The sequence below is a fragment of the Rattus norvegicus genome, chromosome 12, assembly GCF_036323735.1.
Source record: "Rattus norvegicus strain BN/NHsdMcwi chromosome 12, GRCr8, whole genome shotgun sequence".
Lineage (NCBI taxonomy): Eukaryota > Metazoa > Chordata > Mammalia > Rodentia > Muridae > Rattus > Rattus norvegicus.
In genome coordinates, this window is record NC_086030.1 from 40,750,133 (window position 1) to 40,764,718 (window position 14,586).

Genomic DNA, 14,586 nt, shown 5'->3' on the forward strand with positions numbered 1-14,586 from the left:
CTCCCCCCACCTCCCCCCCACCGTGCCCCCGCTTCTCACACTACACATGCGCAGCCGCCCCTCTCTGCCCCGCCCCTCTGCGGCCGGTCTCTTCCACCCTAGAGGCCGCCTGAGCCTCTCCGAGTGGCCACGTGCGCTCATGCGCGCCGGCGGGACGGCCCTCCCAGTGACGTGACCGCCCACTCGGAGCGCTCCTGCTGTAGCTTGCCCATCTCCCGCTCCCACAATCCGGCGTGATGGCTGCCGCCGTTCCTGGCGCCGTTTCGCTCTCCCCACTGCTGTCCGTTCTCCTTGGCCTGCTGCTCCTCTCTGCTCCTCATGGCGCCAGCGGCCTGCACACGAAGGGCGCCCTTCCCTTGGACACAGTCACTTTCTACAAGGTAATGAGAGCGGGGGGTCGTGCGCAGGTGCAGATAGGCGCCCGTGGGAGCGCGCGCCCATGGGGACGTTGGGCCCCGAGAGGTGGCAGCAGGCAGTCCTTAGGGACCATCCCTAGACATCCCATCATCCTGTAGACCCAGTGTGGACAGTGCCGGAGCCCACCCTGACCATCAGGCATCGTTCCCTTCTGCCTTGCAGCCCGGGTACTCGCTACATCTTTTTTACAAAAAAGCTACCAAGACGGAGTCAATGGAACTAAGTGTCCCTTTCTCGATAGGGAAAAAGACAATGCCGGGAAAGATCCAATCCACGAGTCACAAGTGGAAGACCGGAGGGCGGGGCGAGGTCGACGCTCCTCGGTTCACGGATGGGGTGGGGGTGGCCGAGAGAACTCTGCACGTTAGCATGCAAGTCTGCTCTTCAGAGGATGGGTTGTAGCGTGTTTGGTAATGTGCAAACCGGGTTCAGACGGCATGAGGACCCCTACAAAGTGCAAGGGTTAAAAACGTTGCAGGTCTCCCACCTGTAGAGAACATCTTCGGGGCGGAGAACAAAATGAACAAAACCTGATCAAGGCATGAAAGAAACGACAGTACCCTCAGCATTTTTAAAATTTTATTTTTTACAAAATTTGGTTTATAAGCCTGGGTAGATGGATGGACGGTGTAACTGTTGCAGGCTGAATGCAGTGGCCTCTGTAGACCCAACTCTTTTTGCATGTCTCTAGTTACCAGAAGCTTCTCACTTCCTCTATTGGGCCAGCTCAGCGTGGAGAGAAGTGGTCATCTTCTTATTTTGTTAGAATGAGGAACTGAAACGCAGAAGGGGACTCTAAAGGCCCCTGTGCTGTGTGGTTGGACAGGGCTATTTTGGAAAAGGTTGCTGATAGGACCCTACACGTGTAACCCATTCAAGCCTTTTTTTTTTCCCCTAAAAAGAAAAAGAAGTCTGTTTGATGGTCTATTAAGCTAGTTAATCATCTGTTCAACTCTATATAGTGCTCTAGTAATATCACAGTCCCCATCCCCATCCCCCCTCAACCCCACAGGCCACCCGGAAGCACCTTGAGATTCTACTTAATACAGTAGCAAGCCCTATAGGGAATACACCGTGTTGTATCTCACTTCCTAGCCGTTTGTCCCCTTTCCCAGTCTGTTCCAGGCAACACAAGCCTTCTCTGACTGCCCTGAGCTCACATCTGTCAGGCCATCTGCAGTGGCCTTTCCTTGTGACTGGAACATTCTTTGCTGTCTTTGAAATAGGTTATTTCTCATTGCTCTGTCTTAGGTTAAATGTTAACTTCTCTTGTCCCTTCCTTGCTTTCTCAGTTGCCCAGACCGAGAAAGCACTCCTGTTGCTCTGTTTGGCTCTGTTTAGGGCACTCATCACTGGTTTTTTAGCTTGTTATTCATAGTTCATAGAATATTATGTTTATGAAGTATCTGATCCAACGTTATTTGGATTTTTTTTTTTTTTTTTTTTGAGACAGGGTTTTTCTGTGTAACCTTGGCTGCCCTGGAACTCACTGTAGTTGCTGGCCTTGAACTTGCAGATAACTCCTGGCCTCGGCCACTCCCTAGTGCTGGGATTAAAGGTGTGCCACCACAGCACACCAGATGAGCTGTGTTCACATGAGTGAACAGGTGTCTCCTCCAGTCTCTTCCAAACTGTTCTCTCATAAAAGACAAAGGGTGCCTCCTGGTGTTTTGTCCAGGAATCTTGTTACGTGCCTTGCCTGTCAGTGTTCTCCAACTTTTTTTTTTTTTTAATTTTTTTTTTAATTTTTTTTTTCGGAGCTGGGGACCGAACCCAGGGCCCTGCGCTTCCTAGGTAATCGCTCTACCACTGAGCTAAATCCCCAGCCCCTAGTGTTCTCCAACTTTAAAAACCGTTTTCTCGTGGTTCTTTTCCACCATCACTAGAAGGTTTCAGAGAGGCCCAGTGTTTTCACTGCCGTGTTCACTTAGAATGGTGTCTGGGATGTGATGGGCTCTTAGCAGATTCTTTTTTTCAATGTATAAAGGATTTCAGCCAGGCATGATGTCACACCAGGGAGGCAGAGGCAGAAAGGTCAAAAGTTGAAGACCAGTTTAGGAAACTTAATGACTGTGTCGTAAACCCAGTGAAGGGCCCATGAGGTGGTCCAGGAAGCTTCCACCAAGCCTGCTGGCCAGAGTTCAGTCCTCATGGTGAAGGGAGAGAACTGACTCTCACAAATTTTCCTCTGACCTCAATTCACACCCCCCTCCCCATATACACACACATACGGAACGCCACTATCACCTCCTGTTAGCTAAGTGTCCGATCATTCTGGTGTCCTGTATTACAAATGTACGCCCTTGGTAGGCATTCTGTGCTGGGCTTTTGCTACACTTGCTTCTACCCGCCCCGACTCACAACCACGTAGCATCAGCTCTCCCAGATGCCTAGAGTTCTGTTCATCCCTCAGTGTCTGCCACGTGTCAGACACTGGGACTTGAGAAATGCACTGGAACACAGGCCTGGTCTTTAGTCTTAGAAACGCACATCCTAGTGGAAAGCACAGAAAATAACCAAATGTGGGTTCCAGGCGAGACGGGAGAGCGTTAGGGAATTAAAGCAATAGGTGACTGGCGCAGTCCTGTCCACTAGAAGGGAGACCTGAACTGAGCTGTGAGTGACAGAGGAAGCCAGAAGAGAACCCAGGAAGAAGCTTAGTGCAGAGACAGTTGGAGCCAGTACTGAGCAGAAACAAGGCCAGCTGGGCCACAGGGATATGCTCTGATTTATATTTTCAGTCTCTCCTGCTGCTGGGCCCTTAAGCGCTGGACTTTTTGGTGTCAGTGACCTGTTCCCATGGCTTCTGTCTTTCATGTCCCTAGGCAGTGTTAATATCCTTAAAAGTGTAAAACCAAATGGATGTCAAAAATAATAAGATCTTTTTATCTTCAGTGTTTGCCTGTGACAAAAATGACAGTTTGGGACCACTGCATTAGAAGCATGAAAGGTTGGAGGAGGCGGCTGCAGAGATGGCTCAGTGGTTAACAGCAAACACTGTTCTTGCAGAGGACGTGAGTTCAGTTCCTGACACCCATAGCTGCCTGTAACTCTAGCTCCAGGGGATCAGGTGCCCTCTTCTGGCCTCCTCTGGTACCTTTACTCAGATGCACATGATTTAAAGGAATTGTTTGAAGTTGAAGATGAGAAGGCAAAACTGCTGACCAAAGCCAGTTGGAATTGAGTCTGCACTCCAACATAACACATGTGTGAACATTTAGGGCAGCGCTAGCTACAGTAAAAACGCAGGAGTCTATTACTTGTGGCTTATGTGGAGGGAACATATCCAACGTGATAATAAGCAAGGTGTGCTGACACACAGCTGAGCACTTGGGAAGCTGAGACAGGAGGACCAGTGTAAGGCAGCCTGAACTACACAGACCCCAACTCCAACAGAAGAGAAGACTTGAAGCACTGTCACGTGTTATAACATGAACACATTTTAAAAACATGGTAGCAAAGAAACGGGACACAGAAATGAGACTCTGAGTAGACAAACCAGAGACGGGGTACAAGGAGGACAGGGGAGGAACTGTTAAATGGGTATAGGTATCCATTCCTTCTGGGCAGCTAGATAGCAATGGTGGGTAAGTGACATTGTTAATTCCAGGAGTCCCCACCATGTATAGCAGCTGACCTACATCCTGTCCTGCCCCTGCTTCCTGAGTGCAAGGATTATAGACAAGCACCATTATGTTTGGCTCAACTGTACTCATTCGGGTGTGAAATACTTCATTAACAGGGCTAGAGAGATTGCTCAGCAGTTAAAAGCACTGGCTACTCTTCCAGAGTTCCTGAGGTCAAGTCCCAGCAACCTCATGGTAGATTATAGCCATCTTTAGATGCCCTCAATTGACATGCAGATTTACATGCAGATAGAGCTCATACATGCGCACACGCCACACACACACACGCCACACACACACACACACACACACACTCATTCACTATGGCACTGACAGTTTAAAACGGAAGTAGTGAAAAGGTGCCCTGGTCTTAGGTAAAGACACTGACCCAAGTCTGACCTCCACAGCCGAAGCAGCCTGAATGGTTGGACGCCTTAATGTGGCTGTTTGCTCTTAGCAGATTTGTAATTGGGTGCTTACTGATAAAGGCCTCCTGGGATGGCAGATGTGCCAAGGGACAACAGACTGCATAGGTCTCCTTAGCACTGAAGGGATAGGTGTTAGCTTTATTTATGCACATCTCTGTCCTTTTTGTTTCTCTGTGTAGACCAAGCTGTCCTGGAACTCAGAGGTCCACTTACCTCTGCCTCCTGGGTGCTGGATTAAAGGCCTGTTACCACCACTTCTGCAACCGCCTTTTGCTAGTGGGAATTTGGATTGTGTGACACACAGTAAAGAAAGCATGTCCTTGGGCTGGAGAGATGGCTCAGCGATTAAGAGAACTGACTGCTCTTCCAGAGGTCCTGAGTTCAAATCCCAGCAACCACATGGTGGCTCACAACCATCTGTAATGAGATCTGATGCCCTCTTCTGCTGTATCTGAAGACAGCAACAGTGTACTCATATATAATAAATAATTCTTAAAAAAAAAAAAAGAATGTCCTAAGCTTTAAGGGGATTAGTGACTGATAGCAGTGGACAGCTTGTCTCCTGTGTAGGCTGGCTTCCACTGTGTCTCTTCAGTGACACAACAGTGGCCCCTTGGGAAAGGGGGTCAATCCTCAACACCCCTAAACACCCGACTCGCTCAGCTCTGTCTTTGCACCCTCAGGTCATTCCCAAAAGCAAGTTCGTCTTGGTGAAGTTCGACACCCAGTACCCCTATGGAGAGAAGCAAGATGAGTTTAAGCGTCTGGCTGAGAACTCAGCCTCCAGCGATGATCTCTTGGTGGCAGAGGTGGGGATCTCAGGTATTTACAAGTCCAGGATGACTGGGGAGGACCTGGGTTCAGTTCCCAGCACCCACATGATGGCTCACAACTGTTCGTGATGTTTCCAAGTGATTGACACGCTCACATCAGTGTCACAGCCTGACTGGGTCCTCACACCCACAGGCTCTGGCAAGTAGTGGACACAGTAGTCAGAAGATCACCCTACCCCACCCCACCCTACCCCACCCGGGAAGAAGGTAAGCATCACTCAAGGCAGAGTAAAGCCACACAGCTAAGGAAAAGAATCAGACCCAGGTCTCTAGCAAAGATTTACACTAAACTAGGCCCCAGCCTTGAGTCTTCCCTCTCCTCAGCAGGCCCTGTAGCATTGTTCTGCTGGTTCCTCATGTCTGGTTTCTGTTCACAGACTATGGTGACAAGCTGAACATGGAGCTGAGTGAGAAGTACAAGCTGGACAAAGAGAGCTACCCAGTCTTCTACCTCTTCCGGGATGGGGACTTTGAGAATCCTGTCCCATACAGCGGGGCAGTTAAAGTTGGAGCCATCCAGCGCTGGCTCAAGGGGCAGGGAGTCTATCTGGGCATGCCTGGATGTCTGCCTGCGTACGATGCCCTGGCGGGCCAGTTCATCGAGGCCTCCAGCAGAGAGGCCCGCCAGGCCATCCTGAAACAGGGGCAGGATGGCCTCTCAGGTGTGAAGGAGACAGACAAGAAGTGGGCCAGTCAGTACCTGAAGATCATGGGGAAGATCTTGGACCAAGGTGAAGACTTCCCGGCCTCCGAGCTGGCCCGGATCAGTAAGCTCATTGAGAACAAGATGAGTGAGGGTAAGAAGGAAGAGCTGCAGAGGAGCCTCAACATCCTCACCGCCTTCCGCAAGAAAGGCGCCGAGAAGGAGGAGCTGTGAGGGCACCAGGCTGCTAGGGTTTGCTGAGGGCGGGGAGGGAGAGCCGCCTGCTGACTGTGGGGCCCTGTGGGTGGAGGGGGCAGTGGAGCAAAGCAGTCCTGAGCCAGAGACCTGTGCCCCGAGTGCCTGGACACTGAGGCTGCTGAGACCATACCCTGGACATCCTTGGAGCAGTTTGTGGGGAGCCTGTGTGCCAAGACAAGATGGCTGTGCCCCCACAGGAGCTGGTACTATAGAGGAAGGTCCTTGACAGGTATAGTTCTGATCAAATAAAAGTCTGTTTTGGTTAGATGATTTTCTTCTCAGATAGTACTTTTGGCCCCTGTCAAGAGTCTGAGCTGTTGTGCATTCTATTCTGCCAAGACTTGCCTGCGTAAGGCACGGCCTCACCTGTTTCCATGGCCATCCATGTATGGCGAGGTACAGGGTGCAGTCTATACTCTGATCTTCTCTACACAGCAAGCAAATCCTTATACTAATGTACTGCCTTTAGAATTGATACAGCCAACCAAAGCCAGATTTGGTGACATCTGTAATCTGAGCACTAGGGAGGCAGAGGCACAAGCATCAGGGATTCCAGGCCAGCTTCAGCTACCTAGTGACTTGAGCACCAGCCTGTGCTGTGTAAGACTCTGTGTAGGAAACAAAACCACATGAACATTCATTCCACTTTCAACATCTAAAATATAAACTTTCCAACAAAATCACTTGCTGTAAACTCTGTCAACACGAACTTTTGATAAGCTGAGTGGCACCAACAGACTCAGATTCAGGGGATCAGGACTCCGCGGCACTGAACCCCAGGCCTGCCCGTCTGTTATAAAATGCTGTGGGGCTGCAGCTCCTCGACAGATGTGGGCATGCTCAACCGTTGGCAGAAGTGTGGGTCGCTCATGCTCCTCCACTTCCACCAGACTGCTACTCACAGTGATCTGGAAACAGATTCACACACATGCATGTGCACGACGCACACGTGCACACACCCACCCACGTTCAATTTAACTAAAACACAGTAGTGAGGTCGTCAGTGTGACGACCCATCCTTCATCCTTACAAGAGTGGCTCATGCTCACAGGGCACAGAATCTACATCTCCGGAATGAATGTGAGATCTAGAATTTTAATCTTCAATTTTCTTCTAAATTTGTATGTGTCTTGAGTGCTGCTTGCCTGCTTGTTTCTATATCCAGTGTACGTGTGTGCCCATAGAGGCTAGAAGACGGTGCTGGGATCTGGAACTACAGTAGTAAATGGTCATAAGCCATTATGTAGGTCCTGGGAAGAGAGCTCCAGAGCTCCTAACTGCTGAGCCATCTCTCTAGTTGTGAGTATTTTAACTTTTAGTTCTAGTTTTAGTTGTAATCTATTTCAGAATTTCTTTGGGTGCTTCAGAAACCGACTTGTCTTAGTTCCTCTGGTTTCTATACTTATCTAGGCCAGGCTAAATCTAAAAAACAAAGTAGTTGTCCCTTCATCTTTTGTGATAGCAACAGGATGGTGACAGTCCTCCTGAGCCCTTATAGGATGGGCTTCAAGCTAGCTGTAGCCATTTCTAGCTGCAGGAGTTCAGGAGCAGAAAGACTATTCTGTCTTCTGAAGCTGAGTGTGCTTAAGAGATCTGTGTCTTTCGTGGAAATGCAGGCTCCCCTCATTCTGCAGGCAGTGATTATGTCCAGCCACACTGGCACAGGGCAGCACTCTAGCTCTCACGGTGCTACCTTAGGGTTATACGGCTACATACAGCTTGAGGGAATTCCTCAGTAACATGAAGCAGTAAACACTGGACCTAACAAAGAACTTTACTCGAATAAAGCCGCACATTTTCTCAAATAGTACCAAGAGGGACTTTTTAATTCAGGAATATAAATTAAATGCCATTAAACAAAGGGCAGAGTGAGGCAGGACAGAGAAATCCAAGGCCAGCTCAGGCTGTGCAGGAAGCCTTAAGCCCTGTCTTGCAGAAAAAGGATCTCAATTTTAACTCTTCCATGAGACCCGTGTGTGTGTGTGTGTGTGTGTGTGTGTGTGTGTGTGTGTGTGTGTGTGTGTGTGAGAGAGAGAGAGAGAGAGAGAGAGAGAGAGAGAAGGAAAAATTGAATAAACCTGTGCCCCCTGCCCCCGAGCATGATGTGCATTGGGTGACCACAAATAAGGCCATTATGAGACTCATCCTGTAAGTTTGGCAGCCAGGCAGGAATAGCACCTGCAGATCCGCACCATGTCGGGAAGGTTAAGAGCAGGCAAGCAATCTTTTTGCTGAAGGAAAAAAACATTCAAATAAAGTTAGTTCCTCCCTGAAGAAACAGGCAAATCCTGCTAAGGGCACATACTATCAGGACAAAGGAAAACCTCCTGCTTCTGCTGTGTTACCAGACTGCCTGAAAGAAACCGTGGAGTGCTTTGCCTTTGACTCACTCAGATCTGCACACTCGGACACACATCAGCACACATTGGCTCTACAGCACCCAGCTTCCAGTAGGACCCAGGGTCTCGGCGCCTAACAGACAGCACATGACAGTTACTCAGATTCACCTGTAAGAAGTGGAGTTGCAAGGCACAGCTGTTATGCCAAAAAGATTAGTTTTGACCTTTCCTCTTTGGGTTTTGCTTATTTTCATTTATTTGTTTTAAGACAGTGTCTAGTAGCTAAGCATGGCTTTCACCTGCTCCTCCTGCCTCCACCTCTTTAAAGCTGGATCTACAGAAATGCCCCATACTAGGCCATGTTAGGGATAATGGTACAGAACTGAGATGAGGTATACTGTTCTAGAAGCTCTAACTTTTAAGACTCAACAAAAATGAACCAAGAAAAAGGGCCACCTTAAAATAAAAACATTTATGTAGATTAGCCCGTCCAGATAAAGTGGATTTGCTGCCTGCACTTAGTTCTCAAGAGCAGATTTCCCATACCAATAAATCACATAAAAAAGTAGGAAGAGTTTCAACAAACCTGCAGATGAATTGAACCCCTTTTTGTATTGAAAAAGTTGAAATGAAAGACATATACAGATTGAACGTGGTGATTGCAAAATATAATGCAATTTTGAACAATTAAAATTATGAAAATATACAAAATTGATGGCAGCGCACCTAAGTTTGTGCACTCTCCCTCGTGAGGAGAAACTACAGAGGACTCTCCGTCCACGGCAAAGAAATAACTTGAACCCAATTCCTGCTTTGCAAAGTCTTGACTTAGGATCTCAGTAGTATAAAAAGCAGTGATTTTTTTTTTCAGTCTGTAAACAGTAGTCGTGGTTTTTTGTTGTTTTTTGTTTTTTAAATATCAATTTATCACACAAAAACAAAACAGAAGAAAGCCCATATAACCAGAAGAGCAGCAGTGCCTCTGAGCCTCTCCTTAGACACTAATGACACACAAGCATGGGGGCGGAGGCTGTACACAAGGTATAGTGCATGACAGTTTCCAAAAGAATAGACTGATAAAAGATATTGGCCATTTCATAATTTCATTCTTTTTTACAGTTATCTCAAAATGTAAGAATTAGATCTGATTGAAATGCTACATTTAGTAAGAAAATCAGCAAGGAAGTGTAACCCCAACATGACATTATTTGCCAATCAGACCAGTGGAGGTCCTCCGGGTTAGGGCAGGAGACTGACTGGATAGACCATTAGAGGAAGGAGCCATGCCTGAGAACCAGAGCCAGCCCAGAGTCCACCCTGGTCACGGTCAGCTGAGGGAGCTGTTTTAGAGTATCTATGACCATGAACACAGTACAATTTGAATATCCCAAAAAAACATTATTGCAGGAGCCATGGCAGGGCAGGCAAAAGCCCACCCAGTCCCAAGGGAAACAGGCCACCACTACAGAAGGGGACCACAAGTTGATGATGTTCAAGGCAAGTCAACATCAGGGTCTTGGGTCCATCTCATTGGAAAAGGGCCTTCGTGTTCGTGTTGGGACGGAGCATGTGATGCTCTGACGCAATGCTGTGGCTGAAGCTCCAGCACAGCTTACAAGTCAGGAAGTAGTTTGTGCAGATTTCCTTACACGTTTAAATTATTAGTGACCCCTATGCTGGTTTGTGAGTCTAAGACTGTCAAGATAAAGGAAGAGATGCAGACATAGCCACTGAGACCGCCAGCTGTCCTTCAGCTGCTGTCTGTCACCTCTCCGCTGGAGTGGTACACGGAAAGACCAATCCTCACCAAATTCATCTTTTCACCTTATAGTTACTGACTCTCTCGAGTCAGGTGACAGAGAACAAGACCAGAAGAGGAGGAGGAGAGTCAGACACAAAACAGTCACTGAAGGAGCTGTCAGGGCTCAGCATGACATAATCAAGAGCAGTTTTCATCTCTCAGACCAGCCTCTTACGTTGGAGGCTCAGGGACCAGACCTCCAACCCCAGGTAACAACGTAAAGACATCCTGAGGCAGTTCTCAAGTGTCACCAAAGTACACCGACACCAGGCCCATTGTAAAACAGCTTTTGTCAACCTAAAACTTGAAACCTAGGTTAAATCCATAACATACAATTCCTTCTGTCCCAAACCTCCCCCTTAAAAGCACTACAGTAGTAAATCTGTTTCCAAGCATATTTATACATATGTGTCTGTGTGTGACATGAGTCAGCTGCAGGATGGGGCTCACAAACAGTACACGCATCAGACTCGCCTGCACAAAGCATGTACAGCCTCTTCCAACAGCTCTTCCGCCTCTCCTAGAGGGCCGTCGGGCTGCAGTCGCAGCAGCTTATGAAGCTCACAGCGGGCTGTGCTCAGAATTCCTCCTCAAAGTGGGTTCACCTTGGACTTCCTTGTTGCCCTGAGGCTGAGCTCTCCCAGGAACGGGGCTGGGGACGTCTTGGCTGTTGGGTCTACGAAGCCAAAACTGAGCACCTGTGGTCATGTGTGGTGCCCTGCAGTGGCATGGACTCAGCCACATCTCACCTGATCCTCTGTGGGATGTGGTTTTGTGGGACCTCACAAAGAACCTGCCACTAAGGGAAGGGCCCTGCTCCCAAGTCGGCTCCTACATTTGCTTTTTGCCTCATATGGCTCAAGTCCCAAAGCAAACTCCCACTGCACGATAGAAAAGTGCCCCAGCCGCTCTGAGGGCGATGCTATACTTATTCTCTATTGCTGCTTGTACAGAAACGCCCACCCCAGACATCTCTGCTGACAGGAGTGACGGTGGGATGCTCTTGTTGCTGTCCTGTATGTATGAACAGGTATAAAGAGTGGTAAACCCAGATGAGGGTCCTGCTTCTGGTTTATATACAATAATTTAATTTGTTGTATATATTTAATACCTCAAGAATTAATTCACGATCAAAGTCCTTCATGCATTTGTGAGGAAGTTCTGGATTAGAACGATGCCAGCCAGATGTTGTTTTTGCTGGGGAAGGTGGTGTCGTCTTCTGCTATGGAGTCTTCGGTGTCTGTGGGTCATACTTCTTCCTTAAATTTTTAGTTTCTTTGTAGTCTCAAGCCTTTTCCTCAGCAGCTCCCCCGTCTCCAGAAGCGAGTGCAGGTAACTGCTCTGCACTTTGCCCTGCACAGTCCTTGAAAACTTTCTTTCCTCCTATAAAAGAAACAACAAAAAGTAGTCTTGCTCGAAAATCAATCATGCAGCTTACAGTGACCTCACCCTGAACACCCATATCATTTTCAGTTCATAGAGAATATAGAAGGGGAAGCCATTTCTGTCGTCAGATGACTCACATGAGGCACACGTGGCACTGACTGGGATTAACAGGTGTGGACCCCAGACCAAGAAATATGTGAGTCTTCCTGAGTAGCTTGAACACAGAACTCTATTTTATGACAAACTGGGCAAGGTATAAAATCTGGGATAAATTGAGCCTTAACTGATCTTCACCCTGTGCACAAAGCTGCTGCTTGTTCATGACCTCTTACCGGAGAGATAGACGTGTCCTCTAACGTGAGCTCCTCAAGTTTAAGTGCAATTAGATGTGCTTCAAGTCCTTTAATATGATCCACAGCATTGGAAATTACAGTTTGAAGCCCAGTAACATAGTCCTGGAAACTGGTGAAAATCGGAGGCTGGGAGGAAGAAGATTAGAAAGCTGTTAGGAGCTTCTGGAACATGTCCTGTTTTGAGGATGACTTTCCAGCACGCAGTGTCTGATGTGGAGACCACAGGGATGGATACACTTTGGGTAACCAGACTGACTGGAGTAACCCATTAGCTGCTGACAAGCAGTGGTGGTTTAGACATTCTTGAATGGGAATGGGGATCCTGGGACTCACCCGGGCAGTTTGTGTGCCTCACTAGCACTCTGGATTCCTCCGAGTGTGTATCCAGGGTCGAGCCTTTCTCCTTTATAAAATGAATTTCTATTCCTTACTCCCAGTATGAGCTGGAGAGCTATAGAAAGTGTGTTAGCTGTTCCTGACTCCTCAGGCCTGGCTATGTGCAGGAAGGAAAGGGAAACAAGGCTCTTCAGCACTGGAGGCAGCTCAGTGGGTTAAAAGCTTATAGGTGTGCAACCCCAGCACAGACATAAACGCTCTCTGTAAACACCAGTGAGGCAGAGACAGGCACTCCTGGGAGCAAGGTCTCTATCTAGACTGGTGTGTGCTGGGTTCACGTGGGAGACCTTGCCTCAGGACGGAGGCGGAGGAGAGCAACCAAGGGTGATTTATGATGTGATGTCCATCTCTGTGCTCACACGCCCATTTGTGAGCTTGCACTCTTTCACAAAACACACGCACACACACGCAGACAACCAAAGCAAGGATGTTATTCTCCGTCCTTACATCTGAGACTTCTAATATTAATAGAAAACTGAATCTTCATTTTGCTTTACTTTTAGGGTTCTGGGTTTTTAACCATAAGATCTCACTATGTACAGAGACCTGGCTGTCCTATAGTTATCGAAAGAGGAAGAAAAAGAGGCAGGCATGGAGGCTTGTCCTGTCATCTCAGCACTCCTGGTGGAGACAGAAGGATCACCAGTTCAAGGTTGTCCATAATTATGTATGGAGTTCAAGGCCAGACCCTGACTCCACAGTAACAAAAGTAAGCATCACAGGAAGGTCTAATCTGTGTAAGTGTGCAATTTTAATTTGTACAATTTGTTTATGCGTGAAAAGGCCTTCCTAAACATGACACTTAACTAGATATCTTTAAATGCATTTTTTCCCCCATACAGAAGCCATCCACTGTATAAAAAAGTGAGGGCTGGAGCCATGACTCATGGGTCAAGAGCACTAGCTGCTCTTGCAGGGGTCCAGGCTAGAGACTGCCAGCATGGACTAAGGTGCACAGCTCTAAGGAGAGCCTCTGTGAGGACCAGGCACTCACGTGGTACAGAGACATGGGGACAAGACAACCACACTTTTATTAAAAAATAAGTAATTCTTTCCCTCGCTTGTGAGAGTAAGAAACTAGAAACCCTCTGCAATGGGTAATTAGGGTAACGGTCAACACCAACTCTGTTCAGCCGTTCTCCTAAGAGCTCGTCTCTAGCGGCTCAGCATCACAGGCGTGAGAAGTGGTCACAGTGCTGGGGGAGGCCACCACTTCAGATCTAAGTCTACATTCCAAGAGCAGCTTTATTTACAGTCAAGATACTATGACACAACTACATACTCATCAAAAAAATAAACTGCAGGACATTAACTACTATAATAATAAGGGCTCATAAAACCTAGGTTGGCCTCGAACTCTTTTTGACCTCTGTGTCCACTTGCTGAGCACCATCATGCCCCCCTTGGGTCAGAACTGTCCACTAGCACAATCCTGACTTGCTGCATTGGCCATGTCACCCGACTGGGAACAGGGGTGACATCTAGTCACATTTTCATGGGTTATTGTGATAATCAGAAAACTACAATCCAGGTGTAGTGGGTCAGCTTGAGTCTAGTACCCAAGAGACAGAGGTAGGTGAATCCCTGGACGCCAACTGGTGGACTGCAGTACAGCAAGGGGCACTAGAGAAAGCCTGCTGTAACACACACAGACACACAAGACACAAACGGAGTGAATGAAAGCCTGCTGTAACACACACACACAGACACACAAGACACAAATGGAGTGAATGGGTGAATCAACAGACAAGCACACAAAGCCCTTAAGGTCCAAAGTCTCTTGGCTAAGCCATAGGGCTGCACAGTATGGGGTTTACTTTATATGGGGTCCGTTAGGGGTCTGCTTTGTGGCTTTGGCTGCAAGGAACTCTATGTGGCTCCAAGCAAACCTCAGACTTGTGTGTTCCTCCTGCCTGTGCTTTCTGACTCCTAGGATTTCAAGGACATGACAGCTCTGTAGAATCTCCGTGCGTGTGTGCGTGCGTGCGTGTCCATACCTGTCCACGGAGGCCAGGAGATAGACATGGGTGCTGAGAGTCAAATTCAGGGTCTGTGGATTTCCTAACTGCTGAGCCAGCTCCTAGCCCTATGGAAACGAGAACCAGG

The 14,586-nt window shown here is 48.0% G+C and overlaps 2 protein-coding genes and 1 long non-coding RNA gene across 5 annotated transcripts in view; 2 read left to right on the plus strand and 1 right to left on the minus strand.

The window, feature by feature from the left end:
* Window positions 1–44: 44 nt before the first annotated feature.
* Window positions 45–6,475, plus strand: Erp29 (endoplasmic reticulum protein 29). Of its 2 annotated transcripts, NM_053961.2 has the most exons (3): window positions 222–380; window positions 5,155–5,293; window positions 5,682–6,475. In NM_053961.2, the coding sequence occupies exons 1-3, from the start codon at window positions 237–239 to the stop codon at window positions 6,179–6,181; spliced, it is 783 nt and encodes a 260-aa protein (NP_446413.1). In that variant the 5' UTR covers window positions 222–236; the 3' UTR covers window positions 6,182–6,475. The 2 variants fall into 2 exon arrangements, with proteins under 2 accessions (XP_063127090.1, NP_446413.1); XM_063271020.1 differs by lacking the exons at window positions 5,155–5,293; window positions 5,682–6,475 and adding an exon at window positions 4,651–4,978 and having other exon boundaries at window positions 45–380.
* LOC120095847 (uncharacterized) lies at window positions 387–4,217 on the plus strand. Its single transcript, XR_005491722.2, has 2 exons — window positions 387–584; window positions 3,313–4,217. It is a non-coding gene; the product is annotated as an uncharacterized LOC120095847 (long non-coding RNA).
* Window positions 6,476–8,776: 2,301 nt separating the features above from the next.
* Window positions 8,777–14,586, minus strand: part of Naa25 (N(alpha)-acetyltransferase 25, NatB auxiliary subunit) — a 52,284-nt gene continuing 46,474 nt past the window's right edge. Inside the window, exons 23-24 of one of the 2 annotated variants that reach the window (NM_001413582.1) lie at window positions 12,064–12,210; window positions 8,777–11,728 (exon numbers count right to left, since the gene is read on the minus strand). In NM_001413582.1, the coding sequence (NP_001400511.1) occupies window positions 11,606–11,728; window positions 12,064–12,210 (270 nt within the window). In that variant the 3' untranslated portion in view covers window positions 8,777–11,605. Of the gene's footprint in view, window positions 11,729–12,063; window positions 12,211–14,586 lie in introns of those variants that run through there. The other variant, XM_063271535.1, reaches the window with a different exon arrangement.